The 17,463-nt window shown below is 53.5% G+C and overlaps 2 protein-coding genes across 4 annotated transcripts in view; both read right to left on the minus strand.

The window, feature by feature from the left end:
- Positions 1-9,852, minus strand: part of TTC28 (tetratricopeptide repeat domain 28) — a gene marked incomplete at its 5' end in the record, with an annotated part of 30,861 nt that extends 21,009 nt beyond the window's left edge. Inside the window, 2 exons of one of the 2 annotated variants that reach the window (XM_081339255.1) lie at positions 7,715-7,993; positions 9,760-9,852. In XM_081339255.1, the coding sequence (XP_081195381.1) occupies positions 7,715-7,993; positions 9,760-9,852 (372 nt within the window). Of the gene's footprint in view, positions 1-1,428; positions 1,691-7,714; positions 7,994-9,759 lie in introns of those variants that run through there. The other variant, XM_081339254.1, reaches the window with a different exon arrangement.
- Positions 9,853-10,141: 289 nt separating this feature from the next.
- Positions 10,142-17,456, minus strand: CHEK2 (checkpoint kinase 2). 2 transcript variants are annotated; one of them, XM_081338914.1, is made up of 14 exons: positions 17,231-17,456; positions 16,927-17,051; positions 16,675-16,822; positions 15,811-15,901; positions 15,373-15,481; positions 14,683-14,736; positions 14,361-14,422; positions 13,795-13,894; positions 13,387-13,473; positions 13,073-13,236; positions 12,522-12,637; positions 11,394-11,479; positions 10,814-10,894; positions 10,142-10,287 (listed from the first exon to the last, which is right to left on the minus strand). In XM_081338914.1, the coding sequence occupies exons 1-14, from the start codon at positions 17,433-17,435 to the stop codon at positions 10,195-10,197; spliced, it is 1,521 nt and encodes a 506-aa protein (XP_081195040.1). In that variant the 5' UTR covers positions 17,436-17,456; the 3' UTR covers positions 10,142-10,194. The 2 variants fall into 2 exon arrangements, with proteins under 2 accessions (XP_081195040.1, XP_081195039.1); XM_081338913.1 differs by having other exon boundaries at positions 14,683-14,739.
- Between the last annotated feature and the right edge of the window lie 7 nt (positions 17,457-17,463).

Here is a 17,463-nt window from a genome sequence, read left to right on the forward strand (position 1 = left end):
AGAAAAATGTCACAGCAAGAGGCCAGACTGCGGGAATCAGCTTGTCACCAGCACCTGTGAAACTGGCATCTTGGGCATCAATCTTTTGAGAGTGCTGGATGGACTTCCTATGGGAGCCTCAGTCTGGAGAGTGTGAGATGCCCCATCAAGAATGAAACTGGCTCACGGTTCCAAGTGTGCAAATCAACACAAGGCACCCCATCCGAGTGCCTCCATCCTAGCCCTTTCCATGAAAAACAATCTGGTGGTGTGAGACAGTGCCAAGAGACCTTCACCCCTCCAAGGACAGTCAGCTCTCCAAAACAGACCCAGGCTCTAGGGAACTGCACAGGTCGTGCAGACAGGCTCCTGGCTTACAGGTGGGCATTGCGGGCTGGGCTCCTGAACGTTTCCAGAAGCCTGGTTCCAACACAAAAAGTAATTCCCTATTTTCCTCTTGTGTGCATGGAAAACATAAAATTAATCAGGCAAACATGTCAAAGCCAGAGCAAACCACCCAAAATGAAACTGGGCTGTTTTTACTATACATACATACATACATACACACGTTATGCGCGCGCACACACACAAACACTTATACACATACAGGTAGCATGTGTATGTATGTGCTATGTATGGATATGGGTAATATACTTTCTTTTGAGAGCAGGCAACAAAATTTAATGTGTGCCAGGGTGCTCACAGTAAAAACTGACAGTAAAGGTTATCCTAATCCTAACTTCTTCCTCATGGAAAAAAAACAGACCAGATGCCTTTTGGGGAAAAAAACCCCTTTCTGACAACTATGACCTGGATAACTGAGAATCTCCACGGATGCAAAGCAGGAAAGAGCCAGAGCGAAGCTCGCCCAACCGGCACCCCGGCCCTTCCACCGCCCTGCAAGGACCCCGCGCCCGACAACGGCCGTGCGGAGCAGCGCAAGGAAGGCTGCCACGAAAGCAGAGGACCGGCTCGTCCTCCTCTGGCTCTGGGCACACAGGACCGGCAGCCCGCCCGCCTTTTGGCGGCACCTGCGGCGCTGTCCAGTTCCTTCCCCAGCCCCGCCAGCTGAGCAGAAGGGAACCCTTTCCGACCGCACAAGACCCGGGCAGCCCCGGCGGAAAGCGAGGCGCCTCCCTCGAACGGGAGGAGGATCCGAAGGCTGACAGGAGGACCGCTACTGGCCCGAGCGCTGCTCTCCGCCGTCGAGCGGCTTCCGAGCTCTGGCCCAGGACGGTGCGGCCGGCGGGAACCGGCGAAGGCGGGTAACAAAGGCGGCGCAGCCCAGCCGCCGCCGAAGCCGCCCGGGAAGCAAGCGCGCCAGCCGCCGCCGGCGGGGGACGCCCCGCCCGCCCCGCCGGCCGGCCGCGGCGCTGGCAACAAAGCGGCCTTATAAGGCAAAGGCCCGGAGCCGCCGGGCGCCGAAGGGCGGCGGGCGGGCGCGCTCACCTTCTTCCGGGGCTGCCATTTCATCATATTTGTGGAGCGCGGGGCTCGGGCATCAAGGCGCGGCGGGGGTAGGCGCTCGCTCTCCAGGGCCGCTGCTCATGCCGCCGCCCTCCGCTCAGGGCAGCCCGAGAGGGGCAGCGCCCCCGGGAGCAGCGCGCCCGCCCGCGCACATCCAAGCCCGCCGCTGCGCCCCCTTCCCGGGCGCAGGCTGCCGCTGCTCCGTCAGCACTAAAAGCGGAGGGACGGCGGCCGCGGAGGAAGCGGCGCGAGGGGGCCGCGGAGGAAGCGGCGCGAGGGAGCCGCGGCCGGGCGCCTGGCAGGGTCGGCAGCCGGAGCGCGACCAGAGGGAGCTCCGCGGCTCCCCGCCGCGCCGCCGCCGCCGCCGCCGCCTCTTGGCTCGGCCGCGCCTCCTCCCTCCGCCGCACTAATGACTTCCTCCCCCCGCCCCCCGTCGTCCAGGCAAACAGCCTGTTTCGGCCCCGCTTTGGAGCCGCTCGGCCCTAGCGCCCGCCGCTCCCCGGGCCGCAGCGTGGCGAGAGCAGGGGCGCTCCTGCTCTTGGTCCTCCGAGCCGGCTCCGCCGACGGCCGGCTGAAACATCGGCACAGCCGCCCCGCCTCAGGCCACTAGCCCAACCGCGCGCGGACCTACCCAAAGCCAGTACGGGGCAGAAAGGGTCCCCTTGCCGAGTCCCTCCTGGGCTGATCAATGGAAGCAGGGCAGCAGCCGCTGCCCCTCCAGCCTCTCCGAGCCGGCTTCTGGTCGGCAAGCAGTGGGGCCCTTTCGCTTGCCTGGTTCCCACTCCGCAGCAAGAAAACTTGGCCTGTAATCCTGCCTTAGACACAAAGCCAGTTGGGTGACTTGGGGCCAGTCCCTTTCTCTCAGCTTCAGAAGAAGGTCACAATGGCAACCGGCTTGTCTGTGTAATTTGGAAGTAAGACAGAGTCAAAGGCAGGCACCCCCCAACCGTGTTCTTGAGACAGCACTACCCCCAAACTTAAACTAGGGGCAAATGAGCCCCAATGCTCCTGCCAGAAAACGACCTGCAGCCTAACAACAACAAAAACAAAAAACAGGGGAGTCTGAGGTCCATCATCCCCTCTGGAGCTCACCAAAAGTCTAACTTACCCAACCATCTAAGTGACAGATATCACACACAGAGAGATAGGACTGAGTTTCCAAGAAGCCAAGGTTGCCACCCAATTGCTGGCTGCAATCACAGGAACTACATGGGGCCACAAGGCTAATCCAATGCAAAAGAGTGGTGAGGCAGGGCTTCCTCCCAGGATGGACGAAGGTCTGACTTTCAAGGTGTGGGAAAATCAAACACTGGATTTTAAAACCAACTCAACACTAATGGCATTAAACATACTGTTCTGGCCAGTAGTCACATCTGGATGACTACTTTAAAAAATGATATGCACCCACCACCCCGCCTCCATGATAAATGCCTCAATTCCCCCCCCCCTGCAAAACAGAAATTCCCAGCTTTCTTGACAAACTGTATGCTAAAAAGGGGGTCAGAACAGCCCTCAGCCCCCCCCCCCGCCTTCTCCATCTACTGAACAGAACTGAACACAACTCACCTAACACCCCTCCACTCAGTCACAGCTTCGAATTTTCTCTGCCCAAGAGAGAAGCACAGCAAGGAGTGGCACTTTTGCTGACACCATAAGAGAAACCCCAGAGGCAGTTGAAGAGAGGGGTTCTTCACCGTCTGTCTGCTGAAAAACCTGCTGCTCCCAGCCATTTTCACCCTAACCAGTTTTTCCCAGAAATAAAATCAAGCAAGTGGAAAGGAGCCGTATCTGGACTTCCCCACCCCAATTTAAACACTATATTTCAGGCAGGGTAATGACACAATGAAAGCCTCCTTTCTGGAACACAAAGAACTGTCTTTGTTCAAGATGCAATGCTAGGAAATACTAGCAACAACCTGGCAGATTCACTGCCAGGCCTGAGCCTGCCACAGCCCGGCTGGCACAAGAGACTATGCAGGGTGTTCAAATTCCTGCCAAACAAAAGACCTAAGGAACAAACAAACTTTGAGCACTGGAAGCGCATCATTTTGTTTCTGAGTCACTGTAAATCACCCAGCCTAAAGAGTAACAAAATCCCTTCATTTTGTTTGCACAGGCTTCTTCCTGGGCCCCGGACCTGCTGACAGCTGGCTCACCATTCCCGGGGCCTGTGAATCCTGCTGGTCTCTACCACTTTTACCCACCAACCTGAAAGAAGGACAAAGCCAGCAGTGCTGGAGATGAGTAGAGCAGAAAGGCAAATAGAGAGATTTGCATTCTCCACCTTTCCATCTTGTTGGCCAGCAACAGTTGCCAAGCTTTCAAAGCATTTCCACAATATTTGGTCTATACTGATTGTTTTAATTCCTTTCAGCCATCTTGTTTTTGATTTCACAGAAAAGCAAAACACAGTCTTGTTAAAACTTCAGTGAAACACATATTTGTACTCGCATGACAAATTTTCTTCACGGAAGAGCAAACCAAGGTCTGCTGGGCATATTCTCCTGTTGGCTCTTGCACAGTGTGTGTTGGGGAAGCAATTTCCTGGGCTGGGATCACTCTGCAGGGGTGAGAGGCGGAGGGCGGTTGGCACAGCCATTTGAGCAGTAGCGATGCAGAATGCCAGGAGCCTCCTCTGGCCCCAGCTCCGTCCCTCAGTCAAGTTTCAGAGACTCTCTCTTGGGAGGCAAACCAAGGTGTTTTTGCCAAGGCTCAGATGTTCCCAGAGTGGTGAAGGAACCTGCCCTAGAACCACTATGGGAAGCAGGTCAGCCTTTAGAAAGCTACAAAAAGTCTTGCGCAGGTCACAAAGAAGCTATGCCAGAGGCAGGACTTTATTGAATTAAGATAACCCCCCAGCACCACTTCCTCTGGATTCTTTTATTCTCCAGCAGTATTAATAACCCTTGATGATTTAAACTCTGTCCAGTCACTCGGTCCATTCACGGACATCTTCCTGGGGCCAGCAAGTCTCCCTGCATACTCTTCCTCTGATCACCTCAATGTGCAACCTTTACCTTCGGCTGCAATGGGACACATCAGGAGAGGTGGTACTGCAGTGCTTTGTGGGCTGGTCCAGGATCCTCAGCCTAACACAAGACCCTCCTCCCCACAAGTCTAGCTCGAAGAACAGGCAAAAGCCTTTGTGCCCCTACGGCCTTCTGCTTCAACGAGTACTACCTCTAGTGTTTCTCATGGCTGCCAACAGGACAGCTGTGGGCTGGGAAGGCAACTGGCCAACACTGGCAACACTGCAGTCTGGATATGTCAAAATGACTTTTAAGTAAGCTGGCACCAGAGAGGTCAGCCCAGAAAAATATGCTGCTTCCTCCAGGAAGGAGGGGAGAGGAGGCGGCTTGCTTTGTCAGCTCCGCACCTCTGGTTTGTTCCCCCTTGTGCTCTGCTGAGGCAAGGCCACGCCAGGTGGAGGTTCCCTAAAGTGCCAAGAAAGCATTTTGGGGCAGTGAAATAGACCCTCCTTGGTGCAAACCACCTCCCTCCTCAAAGTGCCCGCTGAATGGGTGTCTCCGGGGGGGCAGACAAAGGTGCAGGTGCTGTTCTCCTGGGTCATGCAGGAAAAAGCAGAGAATGAAGCAAGTCATTTGGGGCTGTCAGGGTGGCGGGGGATCCTGGAGGGGCCAGCAAAGGCATGCCGGAAGGGGCTTCTGCTACAATGAAGACACAGAGAAAGAGCCAAGAAAAATGAGTGGCACCCACGTTCTGTCTGAATTACACTGCGTGCCACAAAAGACATCTTCAGCTCAGCTAGAGCTGAAATTTTCTGCAGAGGTTCTGATGCAAATCCCGATCATTTTGGACTCCAAATGGAGAGGGCAGAAAGCCACAACGTGAAACAAAGCTTTGTCCCCTTCTGGTTGGATGGTGGGTGGCTTCCATATGGTGGTATCCCCAAGCGTGGAGTGGTCTCCCTGTGGAGGAAAGCTCTCCTGGCACTGCGTCTGGCATCATTCTGGGATCCAGCAGAGACTTTCAAGTAAGCTGGGCTGAGTATTTAGAGCTGATGCTTTTTGTTTTTGCTGACAGCACTGATAGCACGACTTTTCACAAAATTGGAGAGCCCTCCTTTCCCCCAAGGAGCTTATGGCAGATGACACCAAGATCCCCCATGGTCCTACAAAAGGCTGGGCAGAGCGGCACAGGGGTTCCCACTCTCAGAAGCAACTGCAAGCAACAAGAGCCAAAGAATCCATCATCTCGACGACTGGACAACTATCACTGAGGATTCTTCAACTACCAGCTTTAATGCTTTTCTCAAAACATAAAATATTAATGCAACCCACTATTTATACAACCTGGATCCTGGCCAACAGCTTCCACAGAAATAATATCTGTAGACCACAACAGGCATCCAGAAACAGCAGAGGCCTAAATAGGAGGCCTCCAAAACCATTCATTTTCTGTTTTGGCAATGGTGGTTACCATCCTTCAGAAACCTTTTTGAGATTTCAAACGTGGAAGCATTCTGGAGAAAATTGGAGGCCCCTCACTAGAAGGGGTGCTCCTCCAAGCATTCCCCCCCCCGACTGCTTAGCCTCTTCATCCATAGGACGAGACAGAGGCCGAGACTCGGGTCATCCTGGGAGGCATTTGTCCCAGGAGCCTTGGCCACTTCCTCCGGCTGAGGCAGGAGAAGAATCTGCCTTCCATGGGAAAGGAAAAGAAGCTTGGCCACAAGCCAGCCTTGGCCCCCCCATCTCAGACCCCAGGAAGCCAAACCATAGAAAGAACCTGCAAGCCCCCTGCCCCCCTCCCCAGTTCTCTCCTACTCCGGTCCAGGCAGAGGGGAAATGCCAAGCAGCAGGGAAGCTATTTGCCATTGGGAAGGCATTTGGAGGCTTTCAAGGACCCGAGGGGCTTGGTGGATGTGGTGACTGGGGGGGGAATCTGATGAGCCTACCAGCAAGGTACTTCCTGCCCTAGAGCCCATCAGCGACAGAAGAGGGCTCCAAAGGTTAGGCAACAGACAAAGATCTGAAGCAGCCAAAAAGGTCTCCTCCCTGCACACAAGGAGAGAAAGCGACGACGCTTCCTCTGCTCGCCCCATGCATCACGGCTGGCACACGTTCGCTCCAAATCTCTGGACTCCAGTGCTACTGGACTAGAGAGTTCCTGTGCAGCTGGTTTATCGCCTCCCCAATGGACTAAGCAGTGGCAAAATACAGGACATTATAATGGTGACAGCAAAGCCCCAAAAATTCTGCTACAGCTGGACATTCCTCCAGAAAACACCCCCTTCGTGTCCTAGTTGAAGACCCCTTTCCCATTTTGTTTTTTGCTATCTCAAGAGCCAGAGACTTACAGAAAATGGCTGTCTACACAGAACGGGATTCACGTCCCAGAGACCTCCTGGGGCTGCCCAACAAAGTACGCATGAGCCGAATCTTTGCACCCCTCCCTCCCTCCCACCACCACAGCCATCTCTGTCTCTCTCTCCCAGAGCAATTTACAAGCATTCCTCCCCCTTCCTCAGCTGGCTGCTCTTCCCCTTTTCAGGAGGGCGGTGCACCGAATTGGAAACCCTGCATGTGCAAATCAACAAAATAACTGGCCACGCAAGCCACAAAAAGTTGCCCAGGAAGGCAGAGGGACTCTGTTTCAAGCCACAGTGGATTAAAGAGTCTACCATTCTCTGCTCTGCTCCTGATGGGCGGAGTGTAGCAAGGCTGCAATTAAGGGAAAGCAGGCACAATGGGGAAGCAGGAGTTTAGTTTTGCTTCCAGCTCCATGCACAGTGCCTGCTAGGACAATACGCCTCCAGCTGGGAAGCCTCGCCTTGCCACAGCCTCTTTCTAGAGAGCAGGATAGCACATTTTCTCGAAGGCCCCTGCCCAGAAACACACGGACATATACACAGAAACACATATGCTCTGGGGTGAGTTACAGCCACTCTGTGTGGGAGATTTTCAGGGCAGTTCCAGCAGGAGAGTTTGAAGGGAAGGGCAATGTATGGTCCCAGGAACTTCACTGAGATAAACCCAAAAGCCATTTGGGTACCCAGATGGTAAGACAGAAGCTGGATTGCTGTTGCTTCGGGAACCCGATGGTATCCACCTCAAGGTAAAGAAGGCAAGTCAGGCAGGGAGGCTGGGGGCACAGATGGCTCTCCATGTGGTGCCAGCTGCGGCTGCCATGCCCCACCCTCCAGTCCCTGAGCTTGGTAGGATGCTCCTGTCCCTCGAGGCACAGTTGTGGGACTCCCACCCTCCCACATGCCTCCATAGACACACCTAAGTGTGGACATCCCTACCTTCGGCCATTTGGGGTTCAGAAGCTGGGCCTTGATAGCATCGTCCAGAGCTCTGTCGTACTGCTGGATCTTCATATATGCCGCAGAGCGATTGCTGTAGAGGATGCAGTTCTGGGGATCGACCCCCAAGGCTTCGCCATAGAGCAGGATGGCTCTGGGGTAGTCGCCCGCGTGGCAAGCCTGGTTGCTCTGTCGCACTTTCTCCACAAACTCAGCCTTACTCAGGGTGGGCCCGCTGGAGCCCTTATCCTCAAGGCTTCTGGACCCAAACAGAGTCATCTGGCAAGGGGAAAGGGGCATTTGCTTAGAGGCTCTGCTACTGGCAAGCACACAGAAGCCATGGGGTGCACTGTGGTCAGGTTACTGCCTCTGCCCTGAAGCAGAAGCTTGCCCCGTGGCCGGGGCAGATGTAAGTGTGCCCTCTCCCTTTGGGGACTCCCCCGGGGCCAACCTCTCCAAATGAGACACTCAGTCCTTCAGGGAATCACTGCCTCATGCCACAAATAAAGAAGCTTATTTCTTGACGCCCTAGTATTATGACATGGGGACCTGCAAGCTCAGATCCACCCCTTTTTCTATCTCTGTAGGAAGATCTCCCAGGGCAGTAAGAGAGCTGATCTCTCAGTCAGTTTACAAGGCCTACAACCTGGTGTTCCCTGGATGAAGGGAAAGCTGTAATAGGGCTTTGTACTCCTCCCTCTTTCTGCACAAGGATGTTGGACAGAGGGAGCAGCAACTTCCTGAATCAAACTAGTAAAAGAAGTATGTTCCCATAGGAGGAGAATGCAACATGATTAATGAAAAGCTGAAATTGGTAGCCTTTGGGAGAACTCCCTCAAGTCAAATCCAATCTTTTGAGGAAGGACTTCAGTGTCACATACCAGATTGTTTGCTTCAGATAAATCAAAACCAAAGATCCAGGAAGCTTTGGCTAGTTATATGCAGGTGAGAAGGGAGTTCAGAAGAATTCCTTCCTTCCCCTTTGTTGAATTTTTAATCCATGGAGATTACATAGACAAAAGTGGGGTGTTTAAGATAAGCTGCTCTCCAGTCCAGAGTAGCAATAAAACAGACTATTTGAAGAGCATCGCCCCAGCTGTGAAATGACCACTGGATTTCACTCAGGGTTGAATAGGGCCATTTAGAGGAGCAATTCAACTCTGCAAAACTAACGGCCAACTGCCTTGGTTCTCCCCCCTGGCTTCCACCTTCCCATCACACCAGGGAGAAAACAAGGTTTCCTTAACAAGTTCAGTATTGGGGCTCCCCAAATAGGAATGGACGCGGTTCTTCTGCTGAATCAGGAGGAAAGGAAAAGCAGACCTGTTGCACGGGGGCTTCTGAGGCAACAAGCCCTCGAGAGACCAAGGTGGCCCTCCAAGCGACCTGAAGTCGGGCAGGGAGCAGATCCCGCAAGAGGGGCCGCTGAAACCGCTCAGAAAACAGGCCCTGGCGGGTGGGCGAGGGCAGCGCTGCTCCTGCAGCCAAAGGGGACGTTTTAGCCTTCCATAAACACACCGAGCGAGTGGGCGCCCCAGCGGGAGCGGGACAGAGCACAGCAAATCGGGGAGGGGGGGAGGCAAAGGGGCTGAGGGCAGCCCCCCCCCGCCGGAGCCCAGTGCCCTCGGCTCCAGGCAGCCCCGCCCGAGAAAGGCCGATCCGGGGTCTGGCCGAAGCGGCTACATGGAGCGACTCTCCGCGCCCGCTCCGGGAGCCTCCTCGGCGGGGAAGCCTTTCTTCTTTCGGGCAGCTTCGCACCTGGTACAAACCGGGCTCGCTCAGCAAACCAACCGGCCGAGCCAAGCCGACGAGGGGACGCCGCCGCCGCCGGCTCGCGCTCGGCTGCCGGGAAGCGCCGCCAGACCCCGCGCCTTCCCCGCTCGCGGGCCTCCGGCTGCAGCTTCCACGGCGCCAGAAGGGGGGCGCGCCGCCGCCCAGCAGCAGCAGAACCGCCGGTGCCCGAGGACCGGATCTCGCGCGCCCTGGGCCGGCGGCCAATCTTTCTTGCCCGAGCAGCCCCGGGCCGGTTCCGCGCCACGGCTCACCCGAGCGAGCGGCGACTCTCCCGCACCGGCTGCTTCTCCTCCGTCTCCGCCTCGCCGCCGCCACGCCCTGCGAGTTGCCTCCTGCCGTTGCATGGCCTTCAGCGCCGCCAGCCCCCGGCCGGCCCCCGCGCCATTTTCGGGTCCGGCCGCCGCTTGGAGGGGGGAGCCGCCTTGCGCCGCGCAGGATGGCCAGGCAGGACTCGCCCCTGCCCCGCCTCCTCCCAACTCCTGGCGGAGTTTCCCCAAGTTGAAGGGAGCCCTCCCAGCTGGGCTGTTGGGGAAGGGGCGGTCCGCGGTGCCAGCCCCCGCCCGCTCCGGGGCCCGGATGGCTCAGCCGGTCGCTTGGCCGAGCCACGCAGCCGAGGAAAGGAAGCGAGGCGCAGCTGGTTCTCAAGTTTTATTACAGTAGTTTAAAAAGCGGGCTGGAGGCAGCCATCAAGGCCCCGGCTGCACTTTCAGCCTCTTGGAAGGCTCGGCCCTCTCGCCGCTGCCATAGTCGTCCTCGCCTCTTTTTCTGCCAGAGGGCGCCTGGAAAGGGGTGGACAACTGTCAACTCTTGCAGAGCAAGCCCTCTCTTCTGCTGGCAGGATGCTGGGGCAAACCCCATGTCCCCAAACGAGAGCTGTGACCAGATTAGGGAGGGCCCGAAAAATGCCCAAGAATGTTTCGCCAGCAGACACCGCCTCACATCCTCCTTTGTTCCAGCTCTGCATGTGGTGTTATGGTTGGTGATGACCAGGACAGTTAGCGCCTTGTGGGATCAAAGACTGATCCAAAGGGGATGTTGAGTCCCCATTCCAGCCAAGCTGAGACCCCAAAAGGTCTTCAGATGTTCAAACAGAACATGTGGGACAGAACAAAGCCTGCACTGGGCCACACGTCCCCCAACCTTGAGCATAACATAAGCCCCCCCCCAGCACTGGAACTGGCACCTTTTAGCCTCATGCTCAATGCACCAGACATGGACATACTGTTATTTGGCAAGCCTGACTTAAAATCATGGAGCTGCTTGGTCCCTTCTTCAAGAACAAAAGCAAAGGCAAGGAGTACGTACCGAAGTCGGAGGCTCAGGCTTAACTCTCATGTCCTGTGTTTGAGCAAGTATCTGTTGAAAAGTATGCCTCATAGGTTCATCCTATGAGGAACACACATGAGCACAGCTTTAAGGAAAGCCCCGAGACAGTCAGTGTGCACACTGGCCAATGAAGAATGCTGAATGGCTGGGCAGAGGGGGCAGAACCCGCAGGGGAAGTGGCATGAGTCTAAGCACTGGGAGGAGGGTACGATCCTGCCTCAGGAAATAAACACCCCCAGACCTATGCAGCATTTTCCTTCATTGCCTTGTTCTTTGCACACACACCTACGAAGCAACAACAGGAGTCCCTTTCTGGTTAAGTGGTGTCCTACAGAGCACAGCAAAGAGAAACAGCCACAGAAGGAACTCTTGCTTGGCTTCCCAGATTTACCTCATTGCCCCCTCTCGTCACTTTTGACAAACAGGGCTCAAGCACATCTCCTGCCTCATTCCTCTTCCTGCAGAACCGCCCCATTCCTTCTCGCCCTCCAGTCTCCCCTCAAAGAAAATTCCTCAGCAACCAGGCAGAAGCCTCCCAGACGGACAAGCCTGTCCCTACCTGCAGCCAAGGGTGCTCCAAGGCCTCTTCTATTTTCAAGCGCCTGGTGGGGTTCACAACTAGCAACTTCTGAACCAGGTCAAAAGCTGCATCAAGGAAACAACAGGCTGTTAAGGGAAGGGAGCTCCACCTTCCTTTGGTGCACAAATGCTGCCGATAGAGGCTTTCCTTGCCCTGTGGCATCCCTGCACCATCACCCTCTCTCCTGCTGGAACTGGGGCAGCAGCTGAGAACTTAATCCCCTTGCCCAAACAATGCCATCTGTCAGAACCCAGGAAGCCTGTCTTGCCCTCTGGGACAGCAGTTCTGCAGAGGTCTGTAGGGCTCCAGCCCTGATGAAAGTCTTTGAAGGCTTGGCTGTGCTCCCAGGCCACCAGGTGGAGCCTTCGGGCTTGTATGTGTGGTTTTTCTTCTGCACACTTTCTGTTTTATCTTTATTATTTGCCTTTAAAGTGTAAACCATCCAGAGTCATTTGGCCTCTAAATTGCATAAATAGCCACACCCGTGAGTAACCTTCTGTTAACATGAGCCCAAAAAGGGAGAGAAAGGGGCAGGATCCCCATCAGCTGAGACAGCAACACCCTTTCCTCACCTTCCTTTTACCATCTATAAATGGAAGTCCTGCCCCACTCTCTCTCTGGCTGCGGAAATCAGACTAAACCTGGTGAAGATACTGTCTTTTATCCTGGAGTGTCTCCAAGGGCAGCTCCTGCCAATCTCCCCAAAGCCACTGACAGAGCGAACAGGCTACAGAAGGTGCCCTCTGGCTTTGCCTTTGCCGGTCTCCTCCGGCCTCAGCTCCCCAGCGCCTTCAGAAGCTTTCACCTAAGATGAGACTCCCCCATCTTGCTCCCTCCTCAAGGCAACAGTAGTAACCGATGGTAACATCTGAACTTCCCAGCCAGGCCAGAGAGGCCCGGGTGCCTCCATGGGGCCCTTCCTTGGAGGTTCACTCAGGACGGGATTCCAAGGCCGGGAAGGCCGCAAACCTTTGGGCAAGTTAAAAAGCTAAGACAACGGCAGGCTGACTGGCAGGTGCCTCAAAAGCAGTTAATCCACTCTCTCCCCACATGCACACACACACACCCCTCCGTGTCCTCCCAGTTCCTTGGGAAGCACTGCCGTACCATCTTTGGAAACATCCTTCCATACTTCTTCAACATAATAGTAGTCTCCACTGGTGATCTGCTCTGTCAGAGACAGCCGGGCACTTTGCTTGGAGAAAGGCGGGTAGCTAGAGAGGCTGAGCAAAAGGAAGAACAGTCCCTTTTACAACAGGGGGACAGCTGCAGCTCATTCCTTCCTGCTAGTACTTCTCAAAGCTGCCTTTGGCCAGGTTTTTGACAGCGGTAGTGTAAACCCTAAAATAAGCGCATTGCTTTTAAAAATATAACCTTTCCCAAACAGGTCTTAAAATCCCAGCACTCCCCAAACTGTGGCCCTCAGCCTCAATCAGAATGTTCTGTGTGATCTCCTCTCTCCAGCACGGCTAAGTTCCACATTAGGTTGCAATGCCAGAGACCTGTACTTTGACCTAGGGCTGCAACCCCGGGGTGGGTGGGTGTTATCCAGACATTACTCCGATCTCAGCGAGTTTACACCAAGGTACAGCATTAGTTCTTGTAAAGAACAGGGATGTGAAGCTGAGTATTTTACCAGCAATACTAAACTTTTTTACCACATAAAGAGAATCACTCCAAGACTCCAGCAATCCACAGATCGTCCATATCCATCTGTTTCAGCAAAACGTAGAATCTCTGGAGCAAGATAGTCAGGAGTACCACATAATGTTTGCATAAGAGAAGTTTCTCCAACAATCTTGGATTGCCCAAAATCTGTAATCTTGTGCAAGGAAAGTTGAGAACAGTTCAAAACTTGAAATAAAACTTTTCCTTGTGCCTGTTCAGTCTCATCAGAAATGTACATCTTACTTTGCCCTCTTACTCAGTATAAAAGGAATTTGCTTACAGGGGAAGGCAGTTCCTTACTTACCTTTAAAAGGCAGTTCTCTTCCCTAGATGATAAAAGCACATTCTCCAATTTCAAATCCCGATGAACTATGCCATGTTTGTGAAGGTACTTTGGAGAATACCAAAAAGGGAAAAAAACATGGAATAAATGGACTTACAAAAAGATGCAAGACAGGAGTCTGGTAGCCCTTTTTCAAACTAACATGGTTTATTTTTAAGGTATAAACTTTGGTGTTCTGCTGATTACTATTCACAGCTGTTTAACTTCTGCCTGAGCTTAGTCATAAAATGCATTTTGACAGGCTCCCCAGGTATTAACCCCCCCCTCCCCAGTTCCTTCTTGATGTGATACACAGCATAACCCCACCTCTAACAGCAGATGCCTGGCTGAGTCGCCAGCCAGGCTCCCAGATCGCGTTGTCACAATTACCTGCACAGCCAATAACATCTGGTAAAAATAAAGTTTGCAAGTTCTTTCACTCAACCGTGCTGGTCGCTGAACCTTGTCAAACAGTTCCCCACCTTCCATCCTGAAAAGATTAGAGGGAAAGTTACGGGCTTTGTTTTCTTCCTAGGAAGCACATGTCAAGGTAACGCAGAGAGACCCAGTGCTAACCAGGAAAGATCAGCTCTTCAGGCTGAAATTAGAAGTGGGGTTCTTTGCAAATGACCCCAACTGACTCTACTAATTTCCTGACTTGCTGGACCTCACAGTTATTTGAGCCACAAGCATTTGCGATCAAGGGATTGTTCATCAGACACCAAAATCAGGTGCCAAGATAAGCCTTGCAGCAGCAGCTGAACATAGATGGGGATGGGCTCTATTTCCTGGAGTTAAATGGGCCTTGAAATACTATTCATTTTTTATAGATACATTCTCTTTCTTTTCCTTCACCCTTACCAGCTCACCTTCTAAATATTGCTGATTTCTGGGAATATCAGATGCTCATTTCAATTGCAATGAGTCACAGACAGAAACCCAGAACCACAACTTACAATTCCAACACAATGTAAAAGTCTTTTCCTCCAAAGAAATCTATTATCTTGATTAGGCAGGGCTACAGAGAAAAAGAAAGACAATATTCAGAAGTGACTCTTATGGAAAGTGTTTAAAAGAGCAATTTTGTTTTGCTTTTAAAAAGGATTGTGAATCCATTCATACAGATACGAGTCGCCTGATTAAGTATGCTTTTAAAAAAAGAAGGACAGTGTCTTTTTAAAACAAGTAATTTTCTCCAGAAACCTGAGTGACTTAGTTCCAATCAAAAGAGGAGCACACCCAACACAGAATATGCTATTCACTTTGAAGGTTACTCACATGGTCGATCCTCTTCAAAATCTCCACTTCTCTCTCAATGTTAGAGGGCTTGTCCTGCTGTTAAACAACGGAGCATCAAAATATAAAGTCACCCCTGCAGCTTGAACTCATCCCCTTAAATGGAAGCATTTTTCAAAACAAGACAGTGATAGGAGTGGCTGCTGTAATGAAGCAAAAACCAGAGGAAAAATAAAAACATATTTGCTCAACTGCAAATTAAATTGAAAAGGGAGACAGACAGCAGCTCTTGGAGAAAAGATCTTCACCTTAAAAAGTGGGAACAGAAGCTGGTAAATGAAGCTCATTTGTGCAGCAAAGCTGTTACCTTTTTCTACAGGGCTGAACTGGGGTGTGTGTGTCAGCAGTGGGACATTTTAAGAGCTTTTTAGAAAATTTATGCACTTGGATGAAATTTAAGTCCCTTGGTCTTCCAAAGGGGTTCCCTCAAGGTGGAGGGTGAGGGGTTTGAGCAAGCTAATAGGCCAATCAACATTTGCTTCCTGCATCAACCTCTGGTGAAAAACACACACAGAGTAAAGGCATTGAAGCTACATGGAGTCCACAAACACCCAGCCAAACATGCACAAACATGTTGCATCAATATGTTAAAACCAGGGATGCTTTCCTCCCTTCAAAAGATTCCTTTCTGGCTAGGATTAGGGTACAAAGAAACAAAATGGAAAAACTTACCATTTCTGGCAAAGCATCAGTCATAAACTTTGCTTTCTTTATGATTTTTATGGCAACTTTCCTATGGGTGTCCCTTTCAAAGGCCAACTTCACCTCTCCACAGGCCCCACTAACAGAAACAGAAGGAAGAAATGGCTGTGTAAGGGAGACCCGGGTGCCTAGCAATCTTGTTCTTACTCTCCTCCCACAGTGGGCCCAGGGGAGCCTGGGGGTGGGGGGTGGGAGACAGGCCCACAGAGACCAGGGGGCTGCTCCCAAGAGGACAGCTATGGGCAGCTTTAGCTTAGCTCTTTGGCCTCATCTGGTTCTAGTATGATCCATTCTGCCCAGACAGTGTGAGAGCAGCTGAAGCCGATGCAGAAAGATCTTCCAACTGAGGGAGACCCATGCTGAAACCAACCTGCCCCCCACCCCAAGAAAGGGATCCCTCCCACCAACCTGCCCAGTGTCTTTGAGACGATGTACTTCTTCTGCATTTCCTTGGGGTATTCCAGCTGATGCCCGGCTTCCAGGTCAGAGAACACAAACACTGGGAAGGCAGCAGAGAAGGCACTCCTGTTACAAATGGCATGAAGCCCTTTTGCACAACCCAGCCAGTGCCATGCCACATTGCAAGCATGGTTGAACGTGGACAACGACTAAAGGGCAAGACTATCTTCAGGGCCTGAGAAAATCACCAAATGCAAAAATATTCAAGGAAAATTGTGGCCATTTGGAAGGAGCATTTGCCTTCAAATTTCTAACTGTAGGTCTACTTCATACACTCACCCCTTTTCCTTAAAACTACTGGGGGATGATCACAAACATTATGGGAAGCCTCGAGTATCTTGTCAGAACTACCTCCTGCTCTGCCTAGACAGGCATTCTGAAGTGCAGTTGGCAGGGGTTGTGTGGGTGGGAGGAGCAGAGTACGGTAACTCCCTGGTGCCCAGTGATCCAGCCCCAGCCCCAGAGACTCCGTGTGCTGCATCCCCTGAAGGAGAAATATGATCCTACAGAGGTGCTGTTTCAATCACTTCTGATGGCAGAGTAGGGCTTGGCATGCCCTCTGCAGGATTCCAGCACGGGGTGCCCGTGGCATGCATTTGTCTTTAGGTTGCATCTTTCTGGGGCACAGCAGGAGTGTGTCCAGCCCTGGACATGTGAGGCATGCCAGGTAAGTGAAGGAGCATTTCTGATTTGCTGTGGCTCTGCTGCCCCAGAGAACAAATGCAAAGAGCAGGGGTGTGTGTGTGTGGCTGTCTCAAAAGTAGGTTTTCCATGCCTCCTGCTGTTTGGACATGCCAAGCAAGCTCTGCCTACCTTTGTTGTGAGGCAGAGACAGGGCAATTTTGGCCACATGGGCCAGAGGAATCTTCCTGCCCTTGCCCACCACACGGTCATTGACAAAGGTCCCGTTGGCACTTTGGTCTTCCAGGTAAGTCACAAAGCAGCCCCGAGGTTCCAGTTCCTTGGCAGAAAAGCAAACTTCGCTCAGCTCCCATCGGAGGGAGGGCAGCGGACCCATGCCCCAAAGGGGCAGCCCCCCAGGCCTCAGCCCCCTCCGGGGCTTACTCTGAAGATGCGGAAATGCCTTTTGCTGTACTGCCGGTAGGCTTCGCTCCTAGCCAGATCCAGCTTGGAAAAGCTGTAGTCGCAGCCGGGATCGCGGCCAAACCAGTACTCGTTCTTCAGGCAGACTGAGTGGGAAGAGGAGCGGGTCCGGTCAGCCCGGGCAGGCCCGGCCCACGAGGCGGCTCGCGGAAGCCAAGCGGTCCACCCCACGCCCGGAGCCGCGTCCCGAGCCGACCGCTCCCGCCCAGGCTCCGCTCGGGACCCTTCCCCGCAGCCGCCCCAAGCCCCCGGGCCGGCTACGCACCGCAGTCGGGAAAGCCCCTGGCCAGGCCGAAGAGGTGTCCCCACGGCCGGGGCGCCGCCTCCGCCTCCTCCTCCTCCTGGTCCTCGGGGATGGCGGGCAGGTCGTGCGCGGGGAGGGTCTCCAGGGAGCTGAGCGTGCCGGAGGAGGAGCTGCCCGAGGAGCCCGACGGCTGCTGGCTCGGCGGCGACGGCTCCGGGCGGGACATGGGGCCGCGGCGCCGGGACACCTTCCGC

Source organism: Vipera berus (assembly GCF_964194415.1).
Source record: "Vipera berus genome assembly, chromosome: 14".
Taxonomy (NCBI): Eukaryota; Metazoa; Chordata; class Lepidosauria; order Squamata; family Viperidae; genus Vipera; species Vipera berus.

Excerpts from the sequence above, each read along its gene's own strand:
- CHEK2 (XM_081338913.1), bottom strand. The coding sequence starts at position 17,435 with ATGTCCCGCCCGGAGCCGTCGCCGCCGAGCCAGCAGCCGTCGGGCTCC. Across the intron at positions 15,902-16,674 it reads GTCTCTGCCTCACAACAAAG|TGTTTGTGTTCTCTGACCTG; the intron begins GTAGGCAGAGCT and ends CTGCCTTCCCAG. Across the intron at positions 15,482-15,810 it reads GTCTCAAAGACACTGGGCAG|TGGGGCCTGTGGAGAGGTGA; the intron begins GTTGGTGGGAGG and ends TGTTTCTGTTAG.